Source organism: Sturnus vulgaris, chromosome 7 (assembly GCF_052056855.1).
Source record: "Sturnus vulgaris isolate bStuVul1 chromosome 7, bStuVul1.hap1, whole genome shotgun sequence".
Taxonomy (NCBI): Eukaryota; Metazoa; Chordata; class Aves; order Passeriformes; family Sturnidae; genus Sturnus; species Sturnus vulgaris.
In genome coordinates, this window is record NC_142249.1 from 13018552 (window position 1) to 13042640 (window position 24089).

The window sequence follows — 24089 nt, forward strand, 5'->3', positions numbered from 1 at the left end:
TAATTTCCCCACTTCCAAAATCATGATTTGTGATATGCCAGACTCCACAGGCCACCAGAAGTCACTTAGCAAAGGAGATGTCAGAAAGAGTATCTTGTGGTTTCTCTAAAGGTTTTTAAATGCTGCGAAAGACAGAATGATCTAAAGGTACTCACTTTAAAAAGGATGTTACAGTATATTCAGAGGCACAATAAAAGAGATGATTTACAAAGCGGATTTTGTAAGAAGATTTATTTTAATTAAGTGATTTCATGATGAAACATGGTCTTAAACAAAATAGAGATCAGTATGAAAATAAAATTATACACAGAAAATTCTTTTCCCCAAATGTTTTTGAGTAACAGGGAATACAACACAACAGTCCTGTATTCAAATTATGTAAATCTGTGAGCAGTCAAACATTATAGTACATTCCTTGCAGCCAGGCACAATGACACACATTGTGTGCCCCTGTAACACACTCAACATATTTTCTATCTGTTCTCTCTGCCTCGAAGAAAAAAATCATGAAATGTAATGCAATGTGAATGGGGAAAAGGAGGGAAACCATCTTAATGCCTGAAGCATGTATTCCCCATTTAGTGTTTTGTGAAAGTCATGTACCAAATTCAGATGAAACTTAAACTGGCTTGTAGAAAGATAGAAAATCTTGGAATTGTATTTGATATACAGTCTTGTGAACACTTAACTGAAAAGTATGGAAAGGATTAAAAAATACACTGTGTTCTACTTAAAGCTTAGAAATAAATATGCACTCCATATTCTCAGTGCCTGAAATTCTTTAAAAACAAAGAACTTGGTATAAAATTATATCAAGTAATTGTCAAAAATGAGGAAGATGCACCTATAATCCTGTTAGATTCTGGATGCCTGCATCCCCACTACAAAAACTTGTAAAACTCTACACACTTTCAAACATGCTGAATAACCCAAACTGTAACCTAGCAAGGGCAGGAACATCGACTGACTTGGGGGTAGCAGTATTCCACACCACATCCCTCATTACCTTCTTTTCCTCTGAATACCTCCCTTTCCATACTGTACCAGCCCTTACAAGTACAAATGTTCAGTCAATTATTCAAAAAGCAGCCTTGCTGAACAGGATTCATGGATGCCCTCAAGGCTGTGTCATTCCCAGGAAAAACAGCGTGCAAAGAAAAAGCATCCTCCAAATGTGATTTATGTAGTTAATATTACCATAATTCTCCTCCTCCCTGCAATGCTGATAATAAACAGCAGTCTCCTGAGTGCTGCAGACTCATTGCAGAAAAATGTCCTGCTGTATGGAACTATTGAACCAGTATGGTTCAACATGGGAGTTGTCTTCTCATTTAGGACTTCAAGTTTATATAAAACTCCTACCATCTCAGTAACCATGCTGAAGAAGAAAACCCACAAGGAGTTCTTTTGACTCTCATATTGACTCATTCAATAGTCTTGTCTTTTAGGTAAAAAAAACAGGTCAACTTTTAGGTACAGAAACCCATCATGAAACCCTCCCACCCTCTTACATTGTATTTTTTTGGATAATGTCATTTGAGTACGAATGGAATCAAGACTTGCATCAGTTTGGCTGAAGTTACCTAGGTCACTGAGAATATTCTAATTACCCTAAGTAAGCTTTGGGAATGCCACATCAATCCTGGTTGTGGAAATGCATGGTTCTTACAGAAACATAATGCAAACATCAAGTATCTTAGAAAAAAAATTAAAATCTGCATTTTGACACATTAAACATTAGGGATTTGGCCCATCATATTGGAAAGGAAAGTCACCACTGGTTGTGATGATTTGACCTCTTATCAGAAGTTCTGTCCCTTGCCAAATGCAGATAGTAATAGTCATTGCTTGCTCAAACAAAAGAGGGCTTCCAGACACCACTCTTATTTAGAAGCCTTCGTTTTCCTAAAAATAGCCCAAATAAAAAACAACAAAAAAACCAGTCACAATAAAACAAAACAAAAAAGCCAAACCACACAGAAGTAATTTTTCTGATTGTGTCATTAAGACTTTCAATAGCTAATAATCAGTTAAAGCATGTCTTGCAGTTGCACCAATATATTTCAGGATGAACAGTCATTCTTTCCTAGGTGCATTATCATAGCCTGATTTTCAAGCAGGAAGTATCCTGTTTTATTTACATCCCACGGGTCATCACAGCTCACTGTCCTGCTCCCTGTCCTCTAAGTGCAGTCCTTTTTCTGTGCCTACTCTCAGACTCGTCTTCTCTCCAGCACTCCTCCATGGCTGTATCTCATGTGCTGTGTGGAACTGCCCTGCCTTATCATTACAGCACCTACAATTACATTCCTTCTTAGAATTATTTATGAGGCTTCCGAGATTTTTTTCTTATTCATACAGTAATCTACTTTAAAATTAGTGAGCTCCAACGTCTGACTGCAGTCAGAATGGCAATCAAGTATGATGACGTCTGAGCAAAATCCTCTTTTATTGTCCTTATACTGCGGAATGGGCATTTCTAACTATGAAAAATGTAATCCTCGGTTAAAATGAAAGATGTTGAATAGTCAGTGGAGTGTGTCACGAGCTGCTTGTATTGCAATTAGCAGGCATCACAGATAGAACAAGCTTTTGGGAAGAATCCAGTTCAAGAGCTGCATGAGAAGGCCTCCAGCTGTGGAAGGCACAGTCCTCACTCACTACAGTAACAGATCTGCTGCTGCTGTGATTTCTGGAGCAGCATCACCTGCCTCACTGCAAAGGCTCTGCACCCACCTGGCCAATAGCCTGGGACAGCCCATGGGGACCACAAATTCTGGCAATATAAAACATTGCAAGCAATATCCCCTGCCTCATTAATTTTGCAGAACCAAAACCAAAAGATATTTTACTCTTGGATACCTAATCAACTATTTAAAAAAATCTTTGTAACTATTTTTCTTAAACCTCTTAGTCTTGATACCAGTGTAACAGTGATCCTGTCGACTCTGGAATGAGGGAGCTGCTTTTGAAAGCAAACCCAAACCCAGTCTTTACTGTGATACTACAGCTACAGTCAGTGTAGGTGGTCAGCAATTGTCTCTGGGTGATTGCAGGATTATGTGCAATCAAAAGGGACAGGATGGATGGCTTTGTAAGGCAGCCCAGAATAAGGGAGACCAGAGTCCTGTGGAGTTTTGTAGGTCTATACATTTAAAAGCTAATTGATGTCAGCACAAAAGTATGTTAAATTAGTTGAACAATATACCTCCTGAGTGCTTAACAAAAGCCTCAAAGTAGGCAAGGTTTTTTCTCATATGGGCTGAATGAGAAGTTTCTCAAAGTTCTGAAAACAAGAAACAACTGAAACCCAAAAGATAAAGTTTGATTATTCAGAAGTTTTTTAATGGGTGAAAGGATTGAGAGCAGCATAGCTAGGCTCCCTTTCACATCCATCATAGCTTTGAGAAATTTGTCAGAATACATCTCTAGTTAAAATTTTAGTATAATTATTCTGCAATGTAATCTGAAAGGAAACAAGTTCAAGTTTTGAATTATTGACTTAGAAAGGGGCCAATCAATGAGTGTAGCAACTAATACTTCAGGAGGTATTTCTAAATGCATTTTGAATACATACAGATACTTCAATGGATTGTAACCATTCCAGCAGCCCTTGACAGTCATCCTTTTACCAACAATCAGGAGGAACCCTTCTAAGCAGTAGCCAGAAGGTCAGTCATACAAAACAGAATTATCAAATAAGCATGATTTTACCTTAAAATACCTACAGCATAATATGGCTCTGAGCAAAGCCTATGAAGTAAAGTCCTAAAGGAAAATATTTAAAAATACTAAAAAAGTTTAAATAAAAAACATTTCATAGCAATGAACATCCTAAATAGTATTAGCGTAGTGCCAAAATTAGTCCATTTTTAAAGCTGAACAGAAGCACTATGAAGCTTATGGTCTATCTGGAAGACATGCAAAATACAAACCATCTTTCATTGTGAAAATTCTGTGTTTGGAGGGTCAGCATTGTAATTCTGCATACTGCTAACAGAAGTGGGTTATACTGCCTTTACAGTAAAGTTATTATTGTCCTCTGTTATTTACTAATGTATATTTAATTTTCCAGCAAACAAGTCATATCAAGTTCAACCTCCAAAATTCTTTTTTGTTGTAAAATATTTAGGCAAAAGGTTAGACTAGTCCAACAGCAGCCACTGTGGTTGCACTAACAAAATTGTAAAGAATTTTTTACTTAAACTGATGAGCCAGTCAACCCATAGCATTTCTGCAGTTCTGTTTTATAGCACATAATTGAGCCGAAACACAAATAGTTTAAGAAGCCAGCTTTGAGTAATTCTTCTGAAATTTTGCTTGGAGTTCAATTGCTTGCCCAGAGAGAAAAGGATGAGAAGGGAAAACAACAGTAGATGAAAGCTACATCTGCAATCTTATAACTGGAGATCAACCTCCTGCTCAATTCCCATTAGTGCTAACAGGAATATATTAACCCTCCACATAAAAAAAGTGGCAGGAAAAACAACACCGTTAGTATAATTTAATGCAGATAAGTTTCATTCACTGAAAAGAAGTAACTTGCTTTATGTTATGGGAAGTGAACTTACACTGGCCATTCAAACACAGCAGCTGAAGATTCCCCTGATGTGAATAGGGACTCAGTCCAGAGACAGCATGCTTCAAGCAGCTCCATAAAACTCTGCAGCTACCACTGGAGAAACTCAGTAAACATCTGCAATTAATACTGCTGAAATTACATTTAACAACCAGATGATACCATTGCAAATGTTTCAGAAGGAATTTTTTAAAAACCTTTTTTTTAAGGATTAAAAATACATAGAAACCACAAGCCTCTTCTCTCTCCTATAATTTTAAACTGAGCAAACTACCAGTCCAGTGCTCTGCCAGTCCAACTCGTACCAGAAGCTTTGTGTGATGTCCTGCCAGGATGCTGCTGCCTAGATTTTCAGTTTCCCCAAAGATTACAGATGTTCCCCACCCCTGTGTGCCTGGGGTTAACTGCTGCCATGTGGAGCTCATGTGGTGCCCATGAGCAGGCCTGTGAATGCAGAAGAGTTCACCCCACATACCCTCTAAGCCATATTAACATTTTTTTATGGTAGGGTCAGTACAAGGATAATGAAAATTATGTTTAAAAGCAAAAGGAGGCAAATATTTGATGAATACTGAGGAAAAACAGCAGGCAAGGAGGGGGTGGGGAAGAAGGTCTGGACTGAAAGGTTTTCCTGCCCTGCCCGGTGCTGCTGGTGGTGTGACAGATGGCTGTGCCCTGCCTGCTCTGGGCAAAGGCACCACTCCCCTCACAGCTGCTGGCTGCAGACTCTGAATGGGTGACTGCTTGCTACAGCAAGTGTCACACTGCACAATTTCATGGATTCCAAGATTTTTGGTGTATTCAGGAGTGTTCTGGCCATAACCTGGTGTCAGCAGCACCAGGTGAGCAAAGCACACCTCTGCTGGGATGCTGGGACCTGGGGAGAGGGTGCCTGGCCCTGGAGTGTGGGGGCCTGAGGCCACGCTGCTGCCAGCCTGCCCAGGCTGCAGTGACCTGGGAGCTGCTTTTTGGCTGGTGATGTGCAGCTGCACTTCCCAGCAAAGCAGAAAACATGGATCCTTCACTTAAATTCGTGCAGGGACATCCCTTGCCAGCCTCTGTGTGATGGAGATGCTGCGGGTTAAGGGTTAAGTTAGTATGAGCTGTCATTGGCTGAATTCTACTTTTTTCCTTCCTAAATGCAAAGCTCCTTAGCACCATCTAGAAAAGCTCTGAGGAGATACAGAACTTTGGAAAGGCTCCCCAGCCCTTCTCTGTGTGGACTCTCATTCCTGCTACATTCTGTCATAAACCATGGCATCCTGGTTGCCTGCTGCAGTCAGCTGCAGGACATGGAAGCTGGCTCTCCCTTGGGACACACTGAACAGGAATGGCTTCCAAAACCAAAGGGAGAACATTCCAAGCAGTTGCCAGGAGATGTGAGTATTTGACTGAGCTCAGGCTTCCTTTCCTATACTCCCTCCTTGCTAATCCCTTCAGAGCAGCAGCATCACTTGCACTGTCACAAAGAGCCAAGTGCTCCAGGCGGCACAGGGAGCTGTACCCAGCTGACACCTCAATCTTCACTCTGTGCTTTTCTAGAGTCCCCCAGGGGATGTTGGCAGCACAGGAGGAAGCAGCAACTTCTCCTTAGTCTCTCTTGGGTTTAGTGCTACAAATATTCTGGATTTTCTTTTTTTTTAATCTGTTTTCTAACTGACAGCTGCCCCACTCGTGGCCTTGTCACATCTTTACAGAATACCACATTATCATGGCTGATTTCAGTTATTTTTACATGCATAAGTACAGAACAAATGGGTGCAGTAGATATATTTAAATAAAAATTGACAAGATGCATTTATTGTTTTAGTTTTGTACAAAAGCATAACTTAAAAGGCAAACTAGTATAAACTTACTTTGTGCCAAATATTTAAACTTTTCATTCCAAAGAGTATCTGGTTCAAAACGTGTTGATACAGTTTCCACCTGGGAAATCTCTTTTTTAAGACCACAGTTAACACAGTGTTGTAAAATGAAAATTCTGTAGTCTTTCAACCAATCAGAAGTTGCATTCTGCTCCGAGTGCCAGAGTTCTACTACTCAGTGAATGGATCCCATGAAACATGAGCCGTGCTGGAGTGACCCGCTGAAAAGTCAGTTTGCCTACTGCTCATTCATGTTCTGAAAAGAGATGTGCATTAGGACCTGTGACATGCAATCTTAGCAAAGACTGGTAAATATACATGTAGTAACAGGGTGATGTGTTTGGATTTTTCTTTGCTACTTCATACCAGCCAGAAGTAGCCTAAGAAAACCTAAGTTACTTAAGAGAGTCCCAGATGTCATGCAGAAGAGCTCAGTATTTCTTGAAATAAAACAATGCTTTCCCCCTGATTTTGCTTTTCCTTTGCATATGTGACATTTCCTCAATAAGTCTGAAGGGTTTTCTGAGTCACCACCACAGCTGCAGCTGCCTTCTGCCTCGGAGGATGGACTGGCAGTCTCTGCTGACAACATCTCCAGGGATGCTCGCCTCCGCTGGGAAAAACCTCCCACCAGAACAAGCAGGACACCTCCCTCAGATGGCCCTTCCAGAGCCTCCAAAGTGAGAAGGGTACTTCAAAAGCTACTTTTCCCACAGAACAGAGCTGGCTGTGCTACCAAAAGGGCTGGCACAGAGCAGGATTCGTGCTCTTGTTATCCAGTATCCAAGCGCAACTCCTGGAATTTGAAAATGTGGTGGATGCAGTGCGTGACAGCAGCTGTGCAAGAAACGGAGCGCAGCTGCACAAGTGTTCCACAAGACCATCTGGAGGAAAAGTACCAAAAATAGAAGCGAGCAAGCCTCGTGTATTTCAGCAAAATTAAGCATAAAGAAATCGGTGTCCATGCAGTGTTTGATATGCCATAAAAACTGCTTCAAATAACATTTGATAAGAAAACTATTTATCAGTGAAAATGCAAGCTTGGACACTACGAACACTTTACATCTTGTAGGTGTTCACTGATACAGGACAGTGGCATTATGACCAGTGGCTCACCTTAAAGAAGTTATTCATGGTTTTCCAAATGAGCTAGTGTTTTACAGTGCTGTACAAATAAAAAGTTGTGGGGAGCATATGAAATATCTGTATTAAACTCCACTGCATTAAGTTATCCAATGCATGAAAAATGACCCGGATGCATTTAAAATAAATGCATATTACAGTATCACATATAGTATTATAAAATTATTACTTATGTGCACAGTCCTGATATCTATAGACATGGCACTGTGAAGAAAGCCTGGTTCCTAAGCATTTTTATAGATATTTGATAGTGATGCAATTTGCTATCAGTCAGATCATAATGTCCCTTCAACTTTGGTACATTCAGTGCAAAATATTTTCGGGAGTTGTTTTACTCTTATAAAAATAAAAGGCATTTTTTTCCCTGGAGAGTGCTTAAAGAATAAACACTAGCAGAATGTCTGTTCAAGCATGGAAAGTGACAAAACAGAAATTACACTTTTGTTTGCTTGTTTCCTGTTTACACTCTAAGAAACATAATATAATGAACCTATAAAAATAAACAGAAGTCACTGTGTTAGGGTTTTTTCCTGATATGCTATGATAAATTGCTAGTTTCTTCTTAAAATAGTTTCCATGCAGTATAAAGCATAAAATCAGTCTTATTAAGTTATTAAGTTCATTGTAACAGCCCATATTTTGTCATACACACCACTGGCATTTCCACAAACCTCCTCAATGCACAAGCCGTTGTTGTTACATCCTTTGTTGCTGACTTTCCCTTCCAACTCACTTCTGCCCCAGGAACTTGAGCTCTATGGTGTTCCCCATGCAGGCACTCATAGTCTTAGGTAAAGCAAGTGTTGGATATGCTGTTATATGGCATAAAGTAATGTACCTTCATGAATTAAAAAAAAAAAGAATTTATAAAGTTAAGTTGTATGCTTTTTTGATAATTTACTGGGTAGGTAAGGGGCTGAATGATTTCACATTTTGACTTGAATTTTCTATTCAACAACTTTGATGAAATCCAGTCCTTGGGTACATGTCAGTTTTGCAGTAGCCAGATGGATCACAACATGGCATCACGTTTCTGGTTTGCTCAGAACATAAGTTTAAGAAGTGTAACCATCCCAAAAACCCATGGATTGCAAGACTTGGCTTTCCCTTGGCACACCAGGCACACTGTAGTTTCACTGTTGAGAATTCTGCCACTACCACAATGCTTTTTAATTGCTTCACAAGCTCCTTCGTGGAACCTCATTATTTGAATTGCACCATGAAACAATTTTCCTCTAGGAAATCAAATACAAAAGTTCATTCATTCCTTGAGAAGACAGATCCACAAAAGTCCAATGAGCTGGGCACTGTGGTTTGTGTATCACTCAAGTCCAAAAGTACTTGTCTCTTCTACTGCTGTCAACAGTTTTTCATATAACATAGAGAATGATGGGTAAGGGGGAAGGTCCAGACGATTGAAACAAGTGTGAGCCCTGAGGGGAAAAAGAGAGAGGAGGTAAAGAAGTGTATTATTTGAAAAGTTCAAAAGAGAACACACAGACTGGTATGTGCTGGAATAGAGATGGGCAGATAGTATTCTTTTAGAAGACTTTGTTCTGTCAGATGATGTTTTCCAACTGAACAGGTAGTGAGGTTTAATCTACTTTCTTCTCATTAAAATAAGGCAGTAAGAAGCATTTATGAAGCTCTTTAGAAACATCTTGACAGTCCAAAAGGAATGGGATAAATTTTATCCATCAAATGTGCATGAGAAAAAAAGAGAATGATTTGGCACGGTACAATTCAAACAGTATGGGTCTGAAATCTTGGCTTTAAATGAGTCTTCTGAGACGTAGCCTTTCTTTTCTGTATGGGTGATACTTGAATACTCTATTTGTAATGATAAACAAAATATTTCCATACATCTCCAGATCTACATAAAACAATCCCACAGTGGTAAAAAACAGATCAATTAGCTGCTCTTCCTTCTACAATTTCCTTGGCATATGGATGATGTTGTTGAGGTGCTACTGCTTGTGCTGATATTCCCAATGGATATATCTGCCCTAGAGGCCAGCAGCTTTTGGAATTACACAAAACCATGCACGAACTTCTGGCAACCACCCTGCTTTCTTAAGAGAGCAACCTTGTGATTTATTTCTCAGTTTTTGACGTCCATCTACCTCAAGTTTGTTGACACACTTGGAACTGTCTCTCAAAACCTCCTCCAGGTAATGAAAAGGGAGATAACAAAGGTTTCTCTTCCTAGTGGAATCATGGATATCATTGCCTGACCTCAGGGCATGCTAAGGATGGTACTTTCTAAAAGACTGTAGTGAATGAGCCTGCTCTAATGAAATAGATAATGTAATTATTAATGTGATGAGTTCTTGAGGATGAAATGATGCAAAGAGAAACTGGAAGAGGCATCTCTTCTGCTCTAAAGCTTTGTAACAAAGCCTCACTTTAGACTGATTTTAGTATTTTGGCAGGTCTCTGTTTACAAATACTTCATTCTTTTGCAATAAAATACAACATAGAGTTATTTATTTAAATTCAATCCAGCTGAAATCTAAACTCCTGCAGTGCCCTGCCCTTCATCAGTATGATCTGTATTAAGTGTAAATATTTAACATGTTTATAAGGAAGGACTGAACAAGCTCCCTCCTCACAGCAAATGCTCCTCATTTAACCTAACCAGTCCCAGAAATCCAGCTGTCTACCACAGACCTGCACAGACTTTCTCTGAGCCAGAAGATGCTACTCTCCCACGTGAGCAAATTCATAATTGCCACTTTAAGTGCCTCTCAGCTCCCAGCTCTGGGAATGGAACATGGAGTGAAGTGGGTTAATCTCGCTTGTTAAAAAACTCAAGAGTCCATTACAAACTGAAACTTCTTGAAGCTGAAACAACCACTCAGTTACAGCCTTGCAGTGTCATAAAAATATCAGGCTGAAGATATGTGTACACAGCACACTAGGTCACACCATTATTATAAACACAGTCCAAACACCAAACGTGCAATCACTTAAAAAAACATTGCCTTTAGCACCCTCCCCAAATACAGTACCCTTAGAAGAACACTGCTGCTGCATGCTGCATAGCAGAAATGCCATTTCCCCATCCTGTATTCCAGGGGTCTGGTAAAATTTTTCTACCCAGCCATCACTCCAAGACTCCTGGAGGAAAGCTCTCTTTTTATTCCTCCTTTGCCTTTCCAAAAACCTTATAAAGTAATACATGTGGTATAGATTAAATTATTCCATTTCCCACAGAGTACTTTAAAAAAATTGAAAATACTCTTTTTTGAAGAAAAAGACCGATTTAAGCCCAGCAGCAAATGGAACTTAGTGATCCCTTAAATTCAATGTAGAGTGTTGAAGAGTCTTAGGCAATTAAGAGCCTAACCACATGCTTCTGCTCCATGGGGCTGACAGCCACTCATTAGAACTATGGATCATGCTGTGTGGGCTGTAAAACCACAAATTATAAAAGACACAGTATATAATTAGCAAGGGATTCATTAGGAACTGGTTTAATAGTAAGCTGGCACGTTGTTTACATTTATTAAGAGAACTGAGTTTTATCTTATTTTGAGGGCAATTTCGAAAATGGAATCACTTACTGTGGAAAACCAAGTAATTAAAAAGGACAAAAACAAGACCTTTGTCTTCTGAGGCGATGCATGCTTTTCAAACCCCAGCAAACAACTTCCTAAGTCCTTGAGACAAATGCATTTTTTTCCTTCTGGGTAATATTTTCCCATTCCAACATTTCAAACCACATAGGCACTAACTGTTCATCTTCCTGGGCTCACATCTTTTAACAACACAAAAACCCACCTTGGTTCCTAAAGCCTAAATTCACAGATTCCCAATTAAACTCCTCTTCATTTTAATTAATGTAGTAAAAGAGACTGACTTAGGCTTAAAATGCAGGAGTCAGACAAATATCATTTTCAAGTGAATCATCACAGGCATGAATAAATTAATATACAGCAATGAGCCTGGAACCAATCTCTCAGCATGGCAGTGAATTGAAAGAGTAGCAGACCCTCCCCTCGTTCAGTCTAATCTGCAACACAGTGCAAAAGAAGGAAGTAGAAGTGGCACTGGGGTAGCAGTAGTTAAGCTGGAGCCATAATAATCAATCTTTCCAGGGCATTGTACATGCTGCCTAGTTAGTGTAAAAGACAGCAATACAAGCTCGGCAACCTGACATGTACCTCACAGAAATCTCGCTATTTGGATTCAGCAGAGCTGATTACACAGCAGTCAGAACAGTGGGAACTAGGCAAACATCTAGTGAAAACTTCTGTGTTTACATTCACAGCTGCTTAGGCCACAGCCACATACCTAAGTGACTATCCTAGCTGTCCCTTTGTCTCTCAGACCAGGAAGAAGAGATAGGTATTCTTACATATTTTCAGCATTGCAGCAGTGTTTTTAGAAACAGAGGAAGACACAAAGTCCACTGACCTGTTAAATCCTCACTTTTCCACCGAGCACTATCAAATTTCACAAGCACTCCTGCTAAGAGGGCAATTTGCAAAGTACAACACTGCTAGGAGTGAGTGATGGTGCCTTAACATAAAAGCTTTAGTTATCTGAGAATCAGTAAGAGTCACACAGTCCTAGGGCAGCGTTCCCAGCAGATCCAGCGATGTGTTTACACATGCTGGGCTTGTTTGGAAACCTTCTCAAAGTTGCTACTCGGGGTTGTAGTTACTGATGTGTTACCTCCAAGCCAGCAGTAGCCGGTGTTTGCACGGGGAGTCTCAGAGGCTGCTGAGACCCAGGCTGAAGCTGCACTGCATCCAAGAACTACACAGGTAAAAATGCAAACAGTGCTTTCAGCTTGGGGCTTAACCCATTTAAGCACTACTATCATGGAAGATGTTTCATTTTTTATGAGCTCAAGGTTCCCCATGTGTGGATACCAGGAGCTGCTTGCTCATGATGACTGTAGGTGTTTGTCACACACAGATGTTTTTACTTTAATTCTCACATTTGTATGGTAAAAACGATCCAGAGAGACAAAAATCAAGTGTTTCCTAACCAAGGGAAACGTAAGTGAAATTTCAACGAATGATACAATCTCTTAAATGTGAGAAGTTGGCATTTCCCCTAAACTTGATGAACGGCCTATGATAGCAAAGATTCTCAACGTGTTTCTCCATATTGCACTTCTGGAAGCAGTTTCATTCTGCAATTTATCACAACCATGGTTCTGCATAACCTTTCCAGAGGAAATTTTGAACATCCTGTTCTGGCAGGTCCTGACCTTTTCCATGCTGCAAGCTCTGCTTGCAAGCACCAGGAATTTCAGCTTCAGAGAATATATGGAAAAAATCATGCAATCTCTTTTCTTACTTAAACTCACCAAAAAAAATTTCTTTTTGAAGTCAGAAATTATTTTTTAAAAAGTCACAGCTTTTACTTTTTAAACAGAATTAAAGCTAGTCCATAGGCCAATCATAATCAAACTATAAAGGAGACTTACTGGGCTACAACATATTACTAGGCCCCCAGATGATATTAGAGTATTTGATATGAAATAGTGATTTTCAGGATTTGGATTCCTTCAATCCTCAGTTGTCTGGCTCTCATTTGTGCTGTAAACAGGAAAGATGGCTCTGTTTAAAGGCCACCTGCTGTGCCTGTGGATTTCACAGCACTCCTGTGTTCATGACCTTCTCCATGCAGTTCTGATGGCAGGAGCCAACACAAGAGACATTTCTGCCTCCAACCTTGTGCTGGAGGAAAATCCTACAGGCTGTTGGTCAGAGAGACTCTCTGTGTCTCTGACCACCACCCTGTGTCTAAGATGAGACTCTGAATGCAAGTTATTCCTGAGACATCTTGTTTGTGAGGAGTAAACAAGGTTTATGATTAGGGTTGAGTTTCCTCCATGGATCAGCCCAGCCCAAAGCCCCCTCCAGAGGCTGTACACGGCATACTAAAGATGAGGTCTGATTAAGCAGAGTTAGGTTGCCCACACTCCACACACCAACCTGTGTCTAACTACTCCTAATCCATTCTAGAGGCTGCAGAATCACAGAACTGGGTGAAAGAAAATCTCCCAGGTATCAGTCTGATCACAGTAGAGAAAAGACAAGAACCTGTCATTTTTTGTCAACGAAGAAACCAAGCTGAAGGTGTTTCGTTCACCATTCACATGTTATTAGCCTAGTCCTGGCATTGTTATCATGGACCTTTGAAAAGGACCCTTTTTTCTGCTCTAAAAATTGGAAAGTTGGTTTTTTTTCCTAATCTTTTCATCCTACTCCTCTAAACCTGCCCTACCCAATATAAATTCCAAGGGCTTACACAACTCAACTTCTGCTTTCATATCTTGGACTCTCATACCATTCCCTTACCCACTTCAACAATTTCAATTGATCTTACTTGTTCTGTTTGAAATCCTCACCTTCTCTTGTCTCTCTTGCTGCTTCTCAAGTGGAATTACTCCCTCCCACCTATTCTGCACTCACAACTTGCCTCTTCAGTATTTGTTAACACTCAACATCAGACCAAGCATAAAAATTATATCACGAAAGTATACTATAAAGCCTGTGTCTGATGCAAAAATATGATGGTAGCTTTCAGTCAGACACAGTCACAAGAGCTATTTCATTTTAATTCATATTAATTTTTGCTCCTAACTTGTGAACTGCATGTTCAGTAAGTAAACACTTGCACGTTTAATCAAATGTAACAAAGAAAGTCAGAAGTAGCTATCATTCTAAGATAATTTTCCATGAGAAAAACACTACAGTGTGGACGTCAGCCCCAGTTACACTGCCTTAAGAGAACAAAACTGAGCTCAAGCCAAAATGGATGCATCGGACACCGCAACAACGGGGAAGGAAATTTGCATGTAAGGGAAGGTATATTTGCATATTCAGTGAAAGCTTGCTAATGTTTGCCAAACAGCTGATGTGTTACCCCAGAGAGTGGCACCGTGAAGCCACCCTGGCCATCAGTAGCCAGAGCTGTACCTTGGAAGAGCCGTGATCTTCCCCCACTTCTCCACGCAGAAGCGCCTGGGCCCGTTGCTCCCGCGGAGAGAGGCAAAGCCTTCGTAGGGAATGCTGGACGTGCCTGTGACAAACTGGCAGCACAAACACAGTCAGGACAGGCCTGGGCTGTCACACACGGGCTGGGGGAGGCACTCACAGCAACCCAAAGGCTTTGGGAAAAGCATTTGGCAAGCAGGGAAATTCGTGAGGCACAAGCAATAAATGCTACTTTACATGGAGGCTAAGGGCAAACAGGCCATTTCCTGGCTGGGCTCTACAAGATTCAGCTTAGCAGATTCATTTCCTCCAAAGGTTTTCTGCTGCATAAATACTGTGGAATAACACACTATCAATATCCAGTTACTCAGACCTAAGCCTAAGTGAGTTTTTTGCTGCCGTTTCTTGCATTAAAAGGACTTAATACAAAAAGTAGTAATGTCTGGTGGCTTCATGTTATGCCTTTCTAGCTATACGGATTTTAATTGCTTTATAAACCACCATTAACTACTGCAAGAAAAGGACTAAATTCTGAAGGTTAGGTGTGCCTACTGACATTTGCTGAAATACTGACTGGTGAGCAGTTTTACTTACAAACTGTCATGAACAGATCAAACATAGCTTTTGACAGATCAGAGATTACTTAATTTGCAATGACCTGGATATTATAAAAACCTTTGACTAAGATGTGATAGGAACATACAAGCAGACATTTCTGTCTCCTCATCAAATGAGATGTTCCACACAGCCTTTTCACTGGCTTTTTAAAAATACTTAAGCAGATTCAAAAAAGAAAATTCTTCATAATTCAGTGATCAGATAAAAATTCTGAATTGTTAAAACCAGCAGATTTCGTATTAGATCAATAACGTGGTATGGCTTGCAGTGGAGGTTTGTCTGTTTCCTTACAGATAGGATGGATGTAACCTGAACTTTTAAAATTTAACTCAATAGTAAACCCATATGTAGAAATATTCTTCTGTTGAGATATTTTGTCCTCCAGAAGCAGGGTGATTGGAACCTGCAGGTTTAGTGAAAATGGAATTGGACTGACTTTAAGGTTTCCATCATTATTTTCTAATTTGAGGCCTTGAACTTCCATCTAAGGTTTCTCCTTCCTAAGCTGTATAAATACTATTAACATTTCTACCTAATGACATAATCAATTACACAGTTTTCCTTTTCTATCTTTAGGAGTCTTAATGTACTTTTAATCAAACAATAGTAAAGGATTATTGACATCAGCCATTGTATTTTAAATTTACTTTTTAACTTAGAAATCTATAAAAATAGTTGTGAGCTTCGGTCACTTGAAATTATTACATTTATCTTCTGACTCAGGCTAGTCCCACTAGCAAACATCACCATAATTTCTGAGTATCTTGAACTAGGGTGAGGCTAGTTTAGCATCAAATTTTAATTATTTTTACACAGATCAGCTGATTTCTCACCTGTAAAAGTCTTAGTCGTTGCTCATTGTTGAACCTCTCCACAGCAGCCCAGAACCACCGAATTACAATGTGATTGTCATGATAACCTGTTAAAACAACAAGAGCCTTTATACTTTTAGGTGCTATGGAAGTGGTAGAGGCAATAGTTAGTAAGCTTTTCCTAGTTTAGCCCGAGTCACAATAATGCCATATTCTTTATCCAATGGCATCAAAAGGCAGGAGGTGAGAGAAAAATACCCTAGAATGTTTAAATATCCTAAAGGCAGAGAATGACAGAAAGAAGTGAGATCCCTTGTGCAAACATTTCTTCCATTAATCAATCACTAACAGGAATGGCAATTCTTGAAATATTCCAATACTGTGCTATTTATTTATCCAAAGCTACAGATGATGCTGCAACCATCTCTCTCACAGTTCTCAGATCTTCTGTTGTTCTCAAATTATCTCAACTACTAGCCTCAGCCACTGGGATTTCTTCTAATTTTCTGTCACCTTTGAGTGTGTAAAAAAAAAAGGAGGAATATCTGACTAAGAATGGCCACCATTTCCATTTCTCTGCCAAGTCTGGGAGGTGCAGCTGGGCATGGTACTTTCTGTAGAGAATAGTGTTCTGTCATGCTCTCTGGGCAAGAACAGCCAGGGAAGAGCTGCAAGGGGATGCAATGAAGCAAATTGAAATGGACAAATTACCTTCCCCTAATACTAACTTAACCAGAGAAGTTCAAAAGTTACTATAAATATATCTCATGTGATGGTTCTTTACTGTCTTGGGAACTGGGTAGTTCCACAGTCCCCAACACTCCAACTGAGCAAGTCAAAATTCAAGTTACCTCCTCTGTACTCTGTATTATTTCTCCAATCACTCAGGTCAATTTCTGCTGTTCCAGCTATAACCAGTTCCAGTTCTCTGGCATCAAATACAGACACCAGTCTTGCATCAACCACCTGTGAAAGGAAATAAAATGCATAGCACCATTTCTTCATGTGCTGACTGAGTTGTGCCTCCCCATAAAGTCTGCTACTAAGGTAATTCAGAATCCAGGTTTTGTCTTTTTAAACAAACAAGTCCCAGAGACCCAATGCAGAAACAGAGAGAGGATTCAGTGATAATCATACAGTGGTTGAGAATACTGTCCAGTGCAAAGAAGACACATAACCATACATAAATGACTAAGAAAATTTTTTTTACCCTCCCTTCCCCTTCCAGTATCTGCAAGGGCACTCCTGATTGTATTTGGGACCCCATATTTTGGAAATGTATACGAGGAGAAAACTATTTTGGAAGGAGAAAGACAGTAAATTTCATTTTAGAGCATTTTACCTCATAGAAACCACGAACTAGACTTTCTGTTTGCTGTACAACTCCTCTCTCAATTCTCCATTTCACCATTCTCTCTATGTATTCTTTCTTGTTCTTTTCAGTGACTGGGATATTGGCACCTCCTGGCTTTAGTTCCCTTTCTGTGATCTTGGGACAAAAATGACCAAGTGACAACACAGTTATTATAAAGACAAAAGAAGGAATTGTAATAATTATAATTTTTAAGTCAAAGAAATTCCTCAAAATCACTAACCAAGCCTGATTAGTGAACTGGAATACAAGAAGCGAGAGAACATACAAAAGATTCTTTTTTTAATAATATTTAAAATTCCATTTAGTATGAGGAACCTTCATAATTAGTATTAAGAATAAGGTGAGAAAACAATCTTTACAGTGATTAAAGTACTGAAGTTTTCTGAATAATACCTTAACAAAGGTGTTGCAATACCTTTGAATGGCAAATTTGCTACAATTAAATTCAGCTAAACTACTTCTAGCAAAGCAATCCTAAAGTCTGATATTTCAGATATTCTCCAGAAAACGTCCTCAACCAGAAAAACATGTTTGACCGGGTAATAATAATAATAATTCTTCCTTAGATTTCAACATTGGTTTCACCAGCAGGAATTTTTAAAATACAAGTTCAAAGCAGCATAGAGGGACACTTTCTCTTCTGTCCAAATAAAGGTTTAACTAGCACTAGAATGCACCACCAAGGAAATGAAGAATCTTGCACACCTGCCCAAAAACTTCTTCATTTACAGTAAACGTGAGATCTAGGATATCATGTATATCATTGTCTTTCATCCACTGCAAACTCTGGTGAAATTCCTCATCCAGATATTCCAGGTCACTCAGGTCACAGAGTCTGACAGAAGAAAGAAGAAGAAAACACACAAATACAGATGATGGCAGCAGCCTGTGCTCAGTAACTAAACTCAGACAAAACAGACTGTGAATGGGAGCCAAGAGAAACATCAATAAAGAGGACAACTTCAAATCTCTGTTTATTTGCCTGGTAACAGCAGTTACTGTACAACACAAAATCACTATGTAAATATACAAAACTCCAGAATTTAATTTGAAGACACTTTGCTTCTTAAGCTTATGGTGAGTCTGCCCCATGTTTCCTGTGAAACATATTTGGGAATTATGAAAATACATACAAGGAAGAGACAAAGAATTCAGATAATAAAAGAAATTGCAAGAATTTTTTTAGCAAGCAAGCAGTGTCCTTTTTGTTCATATGGCTACACTGCCTCATCTCTCATCATCTGTTGAACTGCTTCGATTTCCAGCTTACCACAGAAATATCTTTTTACCTTTTGTCATATTTTCCCTTTCCTTGTCCTTATTACTAAAATGATGCTGCTAGCACTTAGGGGTTTGTAAAATATATGTGCAGTAGAACTGGATAAATTATTCCCCACTACTGGAACATGCAATGTTTTATAGAAAAAAAAAAGCTTCCAGACTTCTCAAAACCAGCTTTCAAATAAAACATAAAGCACCTTAAGTTCATTAGGTCTTAGGTTGCAGACATGCTGAGCAAGCACAGCTCTCATTGCTTCAGCCAGAACAGAAGCACTAGTTCTGGAAACCAAGTCTGAAGTCTATCAAAGTACAGCTTCTCAAAATGGAGATTGCCAACAATCAGTCTACCTCTGAGAATGGATGGTGCAGTCTAAGTTAAGAAGTGATTCATTCCCTATCTGTGAGTCATTACATGACAAATGAATAAGAACTCTATTAATATCTGGAATAAGCCCACAGCATTGCTTTGTACATCTTCAAATCTAAGATTTTGCAGAAGAAAGGTGGGAACAGGGCTAAAACAAAACATGAGGTTCTCATACTGATCACAAACAACATTCTGAGGTAGTGGAAACGAGGAAATTTTTCCAAAAATTCATGGATTGAAATCAGTTTATTAAATTAGAAACAACAGCCTGTCTCCTTTGTCAATAAAGCATCATAAATAATCCATACACAAAATGGCATCATTGATGGGGAAGGAACCAAACGAAAGATGAGACAGAGCAATTCTACTCACATTCGGAGGAGGGCTTTATAAAAGGGTCTTGTAAAAAAGGCATCCAGCAAATACTGATGTATCAGAGCAAGACCAAGAATTCGACCACTAAACCTGAACCTGGAAGAGAAAGAGTTACAGTCGTGATACTGAAACTTTGTGGTTGGTACACTGCTCTGTCATCAAAACTTGCATGTATTTCCAAACAGCATTATTAAATCAGACAGCTCTGTCTAAATTGTGGTACTTTTGTTTATTTCTTGGGTTTCTTTAACATTCTCAGTGAGGCACAGAGAAAAAAAATAACATAAAAAAGCAAGTCTGCAGGGTGTAGAGAATCCTTTGGCTACCTAAGTTACAACTGCTCAAAAATGTCAAATCCATATTTAATTAAATCAGCCCCTGCCAGAGCAGCCACTTTATAAATGCATTATCTCCCAAAATGATAGCCACTGCCTATTTTTATTTCACACCCCTACAGGATTAATTTGTTGTCATGTTATAGAGAGGCCAAAGGTTTTTCTACTCTTTCCCAGCCTGACAGCTCATGCTGCCTGTCCTTGCTGCCTACAGTGGCTCCTTGCTCCCTCTTCTGACTGTGGTTAAGGAGTTCCATGTATATTTTCACAAACAGTGCCAGAAAGCTTTTCATGTATTGCAGTGCTCTCCAGCTCTATGTCAACAGGATCTGAATCTCCTTCTCTCACCTCTCTCTTTCTTCCCTTACTATCTTCATTTTGTTGGGTGTGTAAGAAGGAAGTTTGCCAAGGCTGAGATCAGATGGCAGCAACCTTGAAATAGGAAGGTCTTTTCAGATATTCCCATGAGAATCAAGCTCCACTGTGAACACTCTTCCACAATTCTAGAACTAGATTAAATTCTAGTGGTTTTTTTCAAAGTAAATGTTTCCTGAACTTTCTGTTTATGTATCCTTTACAACGTTTTTCTTGGAAAAAACAAGGCTTTATTCTACCTGCCTGTACAATGTTTGCAAGATGAGGATGTGACATGCAGAGCCTTCCCCTTTCCATGTATAAATTGCTTGTCACAACTGCATTTTCTGAATTCCCCCTGGGGCTGTACAAAACCAGTACTCCCTGAAAGAGATGGGGTAATGCCTCCTTCATTCCCAATGTCTCTGGTCCAGCACTGCAGAAGCCAGGGATGAATAAAAAACGTTGGCAGAAGCTGCATATAAAGGTTTTCTCTCACCTCTATGCCAAGCTGTTCTGCCTTTCCAATAAAGACTTGATGGACTGGAGTTCAACAGGCAGGTTGCTTCAACTAACTGAACTGCCAACCAGTTAATTTTCTTTTCATTTGTAAAATTAGTAATGAGATTCCCCTCTGATACTCATTCTTCATAACCGGCTTTCAAAAAATAAGAGCTCAGTGCCTATCTGTCCTACAGAGATGAGCAGCTGTCACTCCACTATTAATGTAATCCAACTACTTACACAGCAGAATTCTCTGTTAATAGTAAAGCACAGCTTTACAGATTTATGGTGATGCCATGGCTTAAATCAACTGAGGGTGATTTAAACTGGCTTATAATTGTGAAAATGGGATTATGCAAAAATCCTCCACAACTATTTTAGAAGCATGGGTGAATGTACAGACTGTTTCAAAGCTGTGTGATCAGCAGTCTTCCTCCTACCCCCAATTAAGATATCACCACAGATTTATTTTCAATAGGTATGTCGGGGTTTTTCCACTGAAGAGATCTCTGTGCTCTTTAGGAAGACTCAAACAAATTACATACAGTAATATGTGCCTGAAACCTCCCTTCATCTCCTTAGCTGACAAAAACTCAATGTGTTGTTATTTTTTCTTGTTTTTTTCTAATACACTAGAGGTTAATATTGCTTTCATGAAATGACTGCTAATGTACAAGAAATGCAGGGAGCTGTGTTGTGAGACAATCCCATGATACATGTTCCAAATCATAATTTTGCTGACCTTGTGAGAAATAAGATCATTTAAAAACCACAAGAGAAACCAAAATCAAGGAAGTCTAAAGAAATGCAATTGCTTTGCTGCTGGTTAAAAAGATCAGATTCTGTGTCACATGTCTGAGCATATTTGAGCAGCTGTTCTACAGTGGCAATAACAGAAAATGTATCTGAAAAACATAAAGAAAATAATTCTTACCATTCATGGTGATTGTCTACGAAAGCAGACATGGGACTTATTTGTACTGTGTAGGTATCGTTGGCTGAATATTCAAACAAACCATAATATGGATTGAAGAGCTCCCTGGACACCAGGAAAAAAAACTCTCTTGATGGTCCACTGTAGTCCAACCTTTAAAGAGAAACCTGACATTACTACGAAGCAAGAAACTTTTTTTTTTTTAATCTACATTCCTTACACTATATTTTGATTAAAATTTCGTAAGATTTTAACCAAAACCCTTATCCGTGCAGATTGCCTAATGCCAAAGTATGTGGAACTCTCAAGGGACTACTGTAAAACGGAATGGCTTGGAGGACTGGAATTAAATTCTCCGTGTGGGCTGCTCTCAGAAAAAAGCTTTGGCTCCAGCTCCAATGGCCTCTTTGCCACAGGAATATAACCAAATAATTGGGGGTGGTGGGGATGGGGAGGAGGAAAATCATGAAAAGAGCCAAAATCTGACTTATCTGCATCTTGACAAATTAACAATGAAAATAAACAATGGTCCTATTTTGTCTTTGCAGACTTGCAACCATAGGACAATTTGAGGGATAATATTTCTGTTCTCCCTAGCAATATAATCTGAGATTACTTCAGTGATTTATGCTTCTTGGTCTAAATTTTCTTGTCTGTCTTCCAAACTTGAGTGTATTTAAATGTCTTTTGGAGAGTGCACTTCCTTTGTTGTTTTTTTTTGTTGTTGTTGTTTTCTTTTTTTCCCCCTTATTTCAAGATTCCAGTTCTAATGAATCTAAATAACCCCTTCTTCCTGAACGATAAACAAACTCATTGCTGACAATGCACTGAGACTGAAATGTGACATTACTCTGCAGGTCACCAGTGAAATGAGTTAGGTTAATGCTCTATTAGAGCTGGAAAACAGAAAAATAGGGGTTTTCCAGTGGGGAACAGAGATATTATAACCCTGACAAATAGAGAGAAAGATATATCTTTTATAGAGAAAAGATTTAATATTTAACTGAAGTACTAAGACATTGCACAGACAGAAGTACCACAGAGAAGGTCAGCTTTCACAGAGAACTTCTGCTACAAATGTTTTGGCTCATAAACTTTTACAGAAGACAACTACAAATGAGGGTTGTTTTTGAGGATGAAGTTGTCAGGAAAATAAAGGCTAAGTGCCATTATCAAGCTAAGGACAAATCATCTTTCCTCAGCTGAATAAAAAACATTTTCCTTTCAGTCATTTGGAAGCATTTCACTTCTGTTAAGCTGCAGCAGGGAAGTACTGAAACAGATTCTTACCCCAGCAAGAAGGGGGAGATTCCATCAACAAATCAGAGAAAAAAATACTCAAAAATGGTTTGATACCATGGACAACTGCTGGATCTTAATCTTGGCATGAATACCAGGATCAAGTAAAGGGTCATCTGGAAGACCTTTGCAAACTTCTGGGATAATCAGATACACTATGAAATCCTGAGATAGAAAGGGAACTGTGCTTAACTATCAGCCATTTCATACAACTCCCTCTCTATGCAGTTACTGTGAGTCATGTTAAATAAATCAATCATGAGAGTCCTGCACTGCCAGTCAGATTTATCCTACAATTAAAGGCTTGGCACAAGGGCGAGAAAACTTCATACGAGAGGTATGCAACCACACAACAGCTGCAACTGTGGGGCATTTGGATATTCAGGAGAGTAATATGTTGTTGGCAACATGACTCATGTCTCCTAGGAAGCACCATTAATACTTCAGATTCACCACTCTTAAATGCAAAGCAGCTTCTCCTAGTAGTTCAAAGAACTCAGGAAAAACAAGGAACAATATTCTTTCTATCTAAATCTTCATAAGGTATCACCACATGAATTACGAGCGTATAAAAATCATTAAATGAGCATCACAATTTATGAATATAGAAACTGAAGATTTGAGGAAGATAAACACGAGACTTATGACGGAAATCACTTGTACAGCAATAACCCTGAGTTGCCCCAATTACTATTTTATACACTAATAAATCAATAGTTACTAAAACGTTGTATTATGTAAGTATTTCCTTACCCATTACTTTATGACTTACATCTCTTTACCAAGAGGAAAAGAAATGCAAAAGCAAACCCCTACTTAAAATCTTAAAAAAGGAGGAGCAAATAGGAAGCAATTAACTTTCAGTACTCTTCTTCTCCTCCACCCTGACCTGTCTTTCTTCACTTGGCCAAATGAGTACCTGGATGTGATACATATCCTTGCACCATCTCTGATGAAACAATACTGTTTGCACACATCCTTTCTTCATTAAAAATACAGATGTGTAAACAAAGGATTGACGTCATTTTAATTTGACTTTGTTCTTAATTAACTGATTCTTTTCCATTAAGGCTCGAGTCTCATGTAAAGCTGGATATAATGGGGACAAGAGGTGTCACCCTCATTTCCAGGTCACTCTTCATGTTGCTGAGTGGTGAAATGCAAAAGTCTGACATCTGATGAAAGGAGATAGTGTATCCGGATCAATATCTCATGTAGGATTTTTAAAATTTCCCTTTCATTTTTAAATGTGATTTGAGGTTGTAGCTGTGAAAGTAAAGGTTGGTAGG

General features: G+C 39.1%; 1 protein-coding gene across 1 annotated transcript in view; it reads right to left on the bottom strand.

The window, feature by feature from the left end:
• Window positions 1-216: 216 nt before the first annotated feature.
• The window catches only part of HECW2 (HECT, C2 and WW domain containing E3 ubiquitin protein ligase 2), a 104536-nt gene continuing 80663 nt past the window's right edge, over window positions 217-24089 (bottom strand). The window contains exons 21-28 of the mRNA XM_014879429.2: window positions 21502-21654; window positions 19372-19470; window positions 18057-18186; window positions 17319-17465; window positions 16828-16942; window positions 15998-16083; window positions 14529-14641; window positions 217-9020 (exon numbers count right to left, since the gene is read on the bottom strand). Coding sequence (XP_014734915.2) covers window positions 8909-9020; window positions 14529-14641; window positions 15998-16083; window positions 16828-16942; window positions 17319-17465; window positions 18057-18186; window positions 19372-19470; window positions 21502-21654 — 955 coding nt within the window. The 3' untranslated portion in view covers window positions 217-8908. The remainder of the gene's footprint in view (window positions 9021-14528; window positions 14642-15997; window positions 16084-16827; window positions 16943-17318; window positions 17466-18056; window positions 18187-19371; window positions 19471-21501; window positions 21655-24089) is intronic.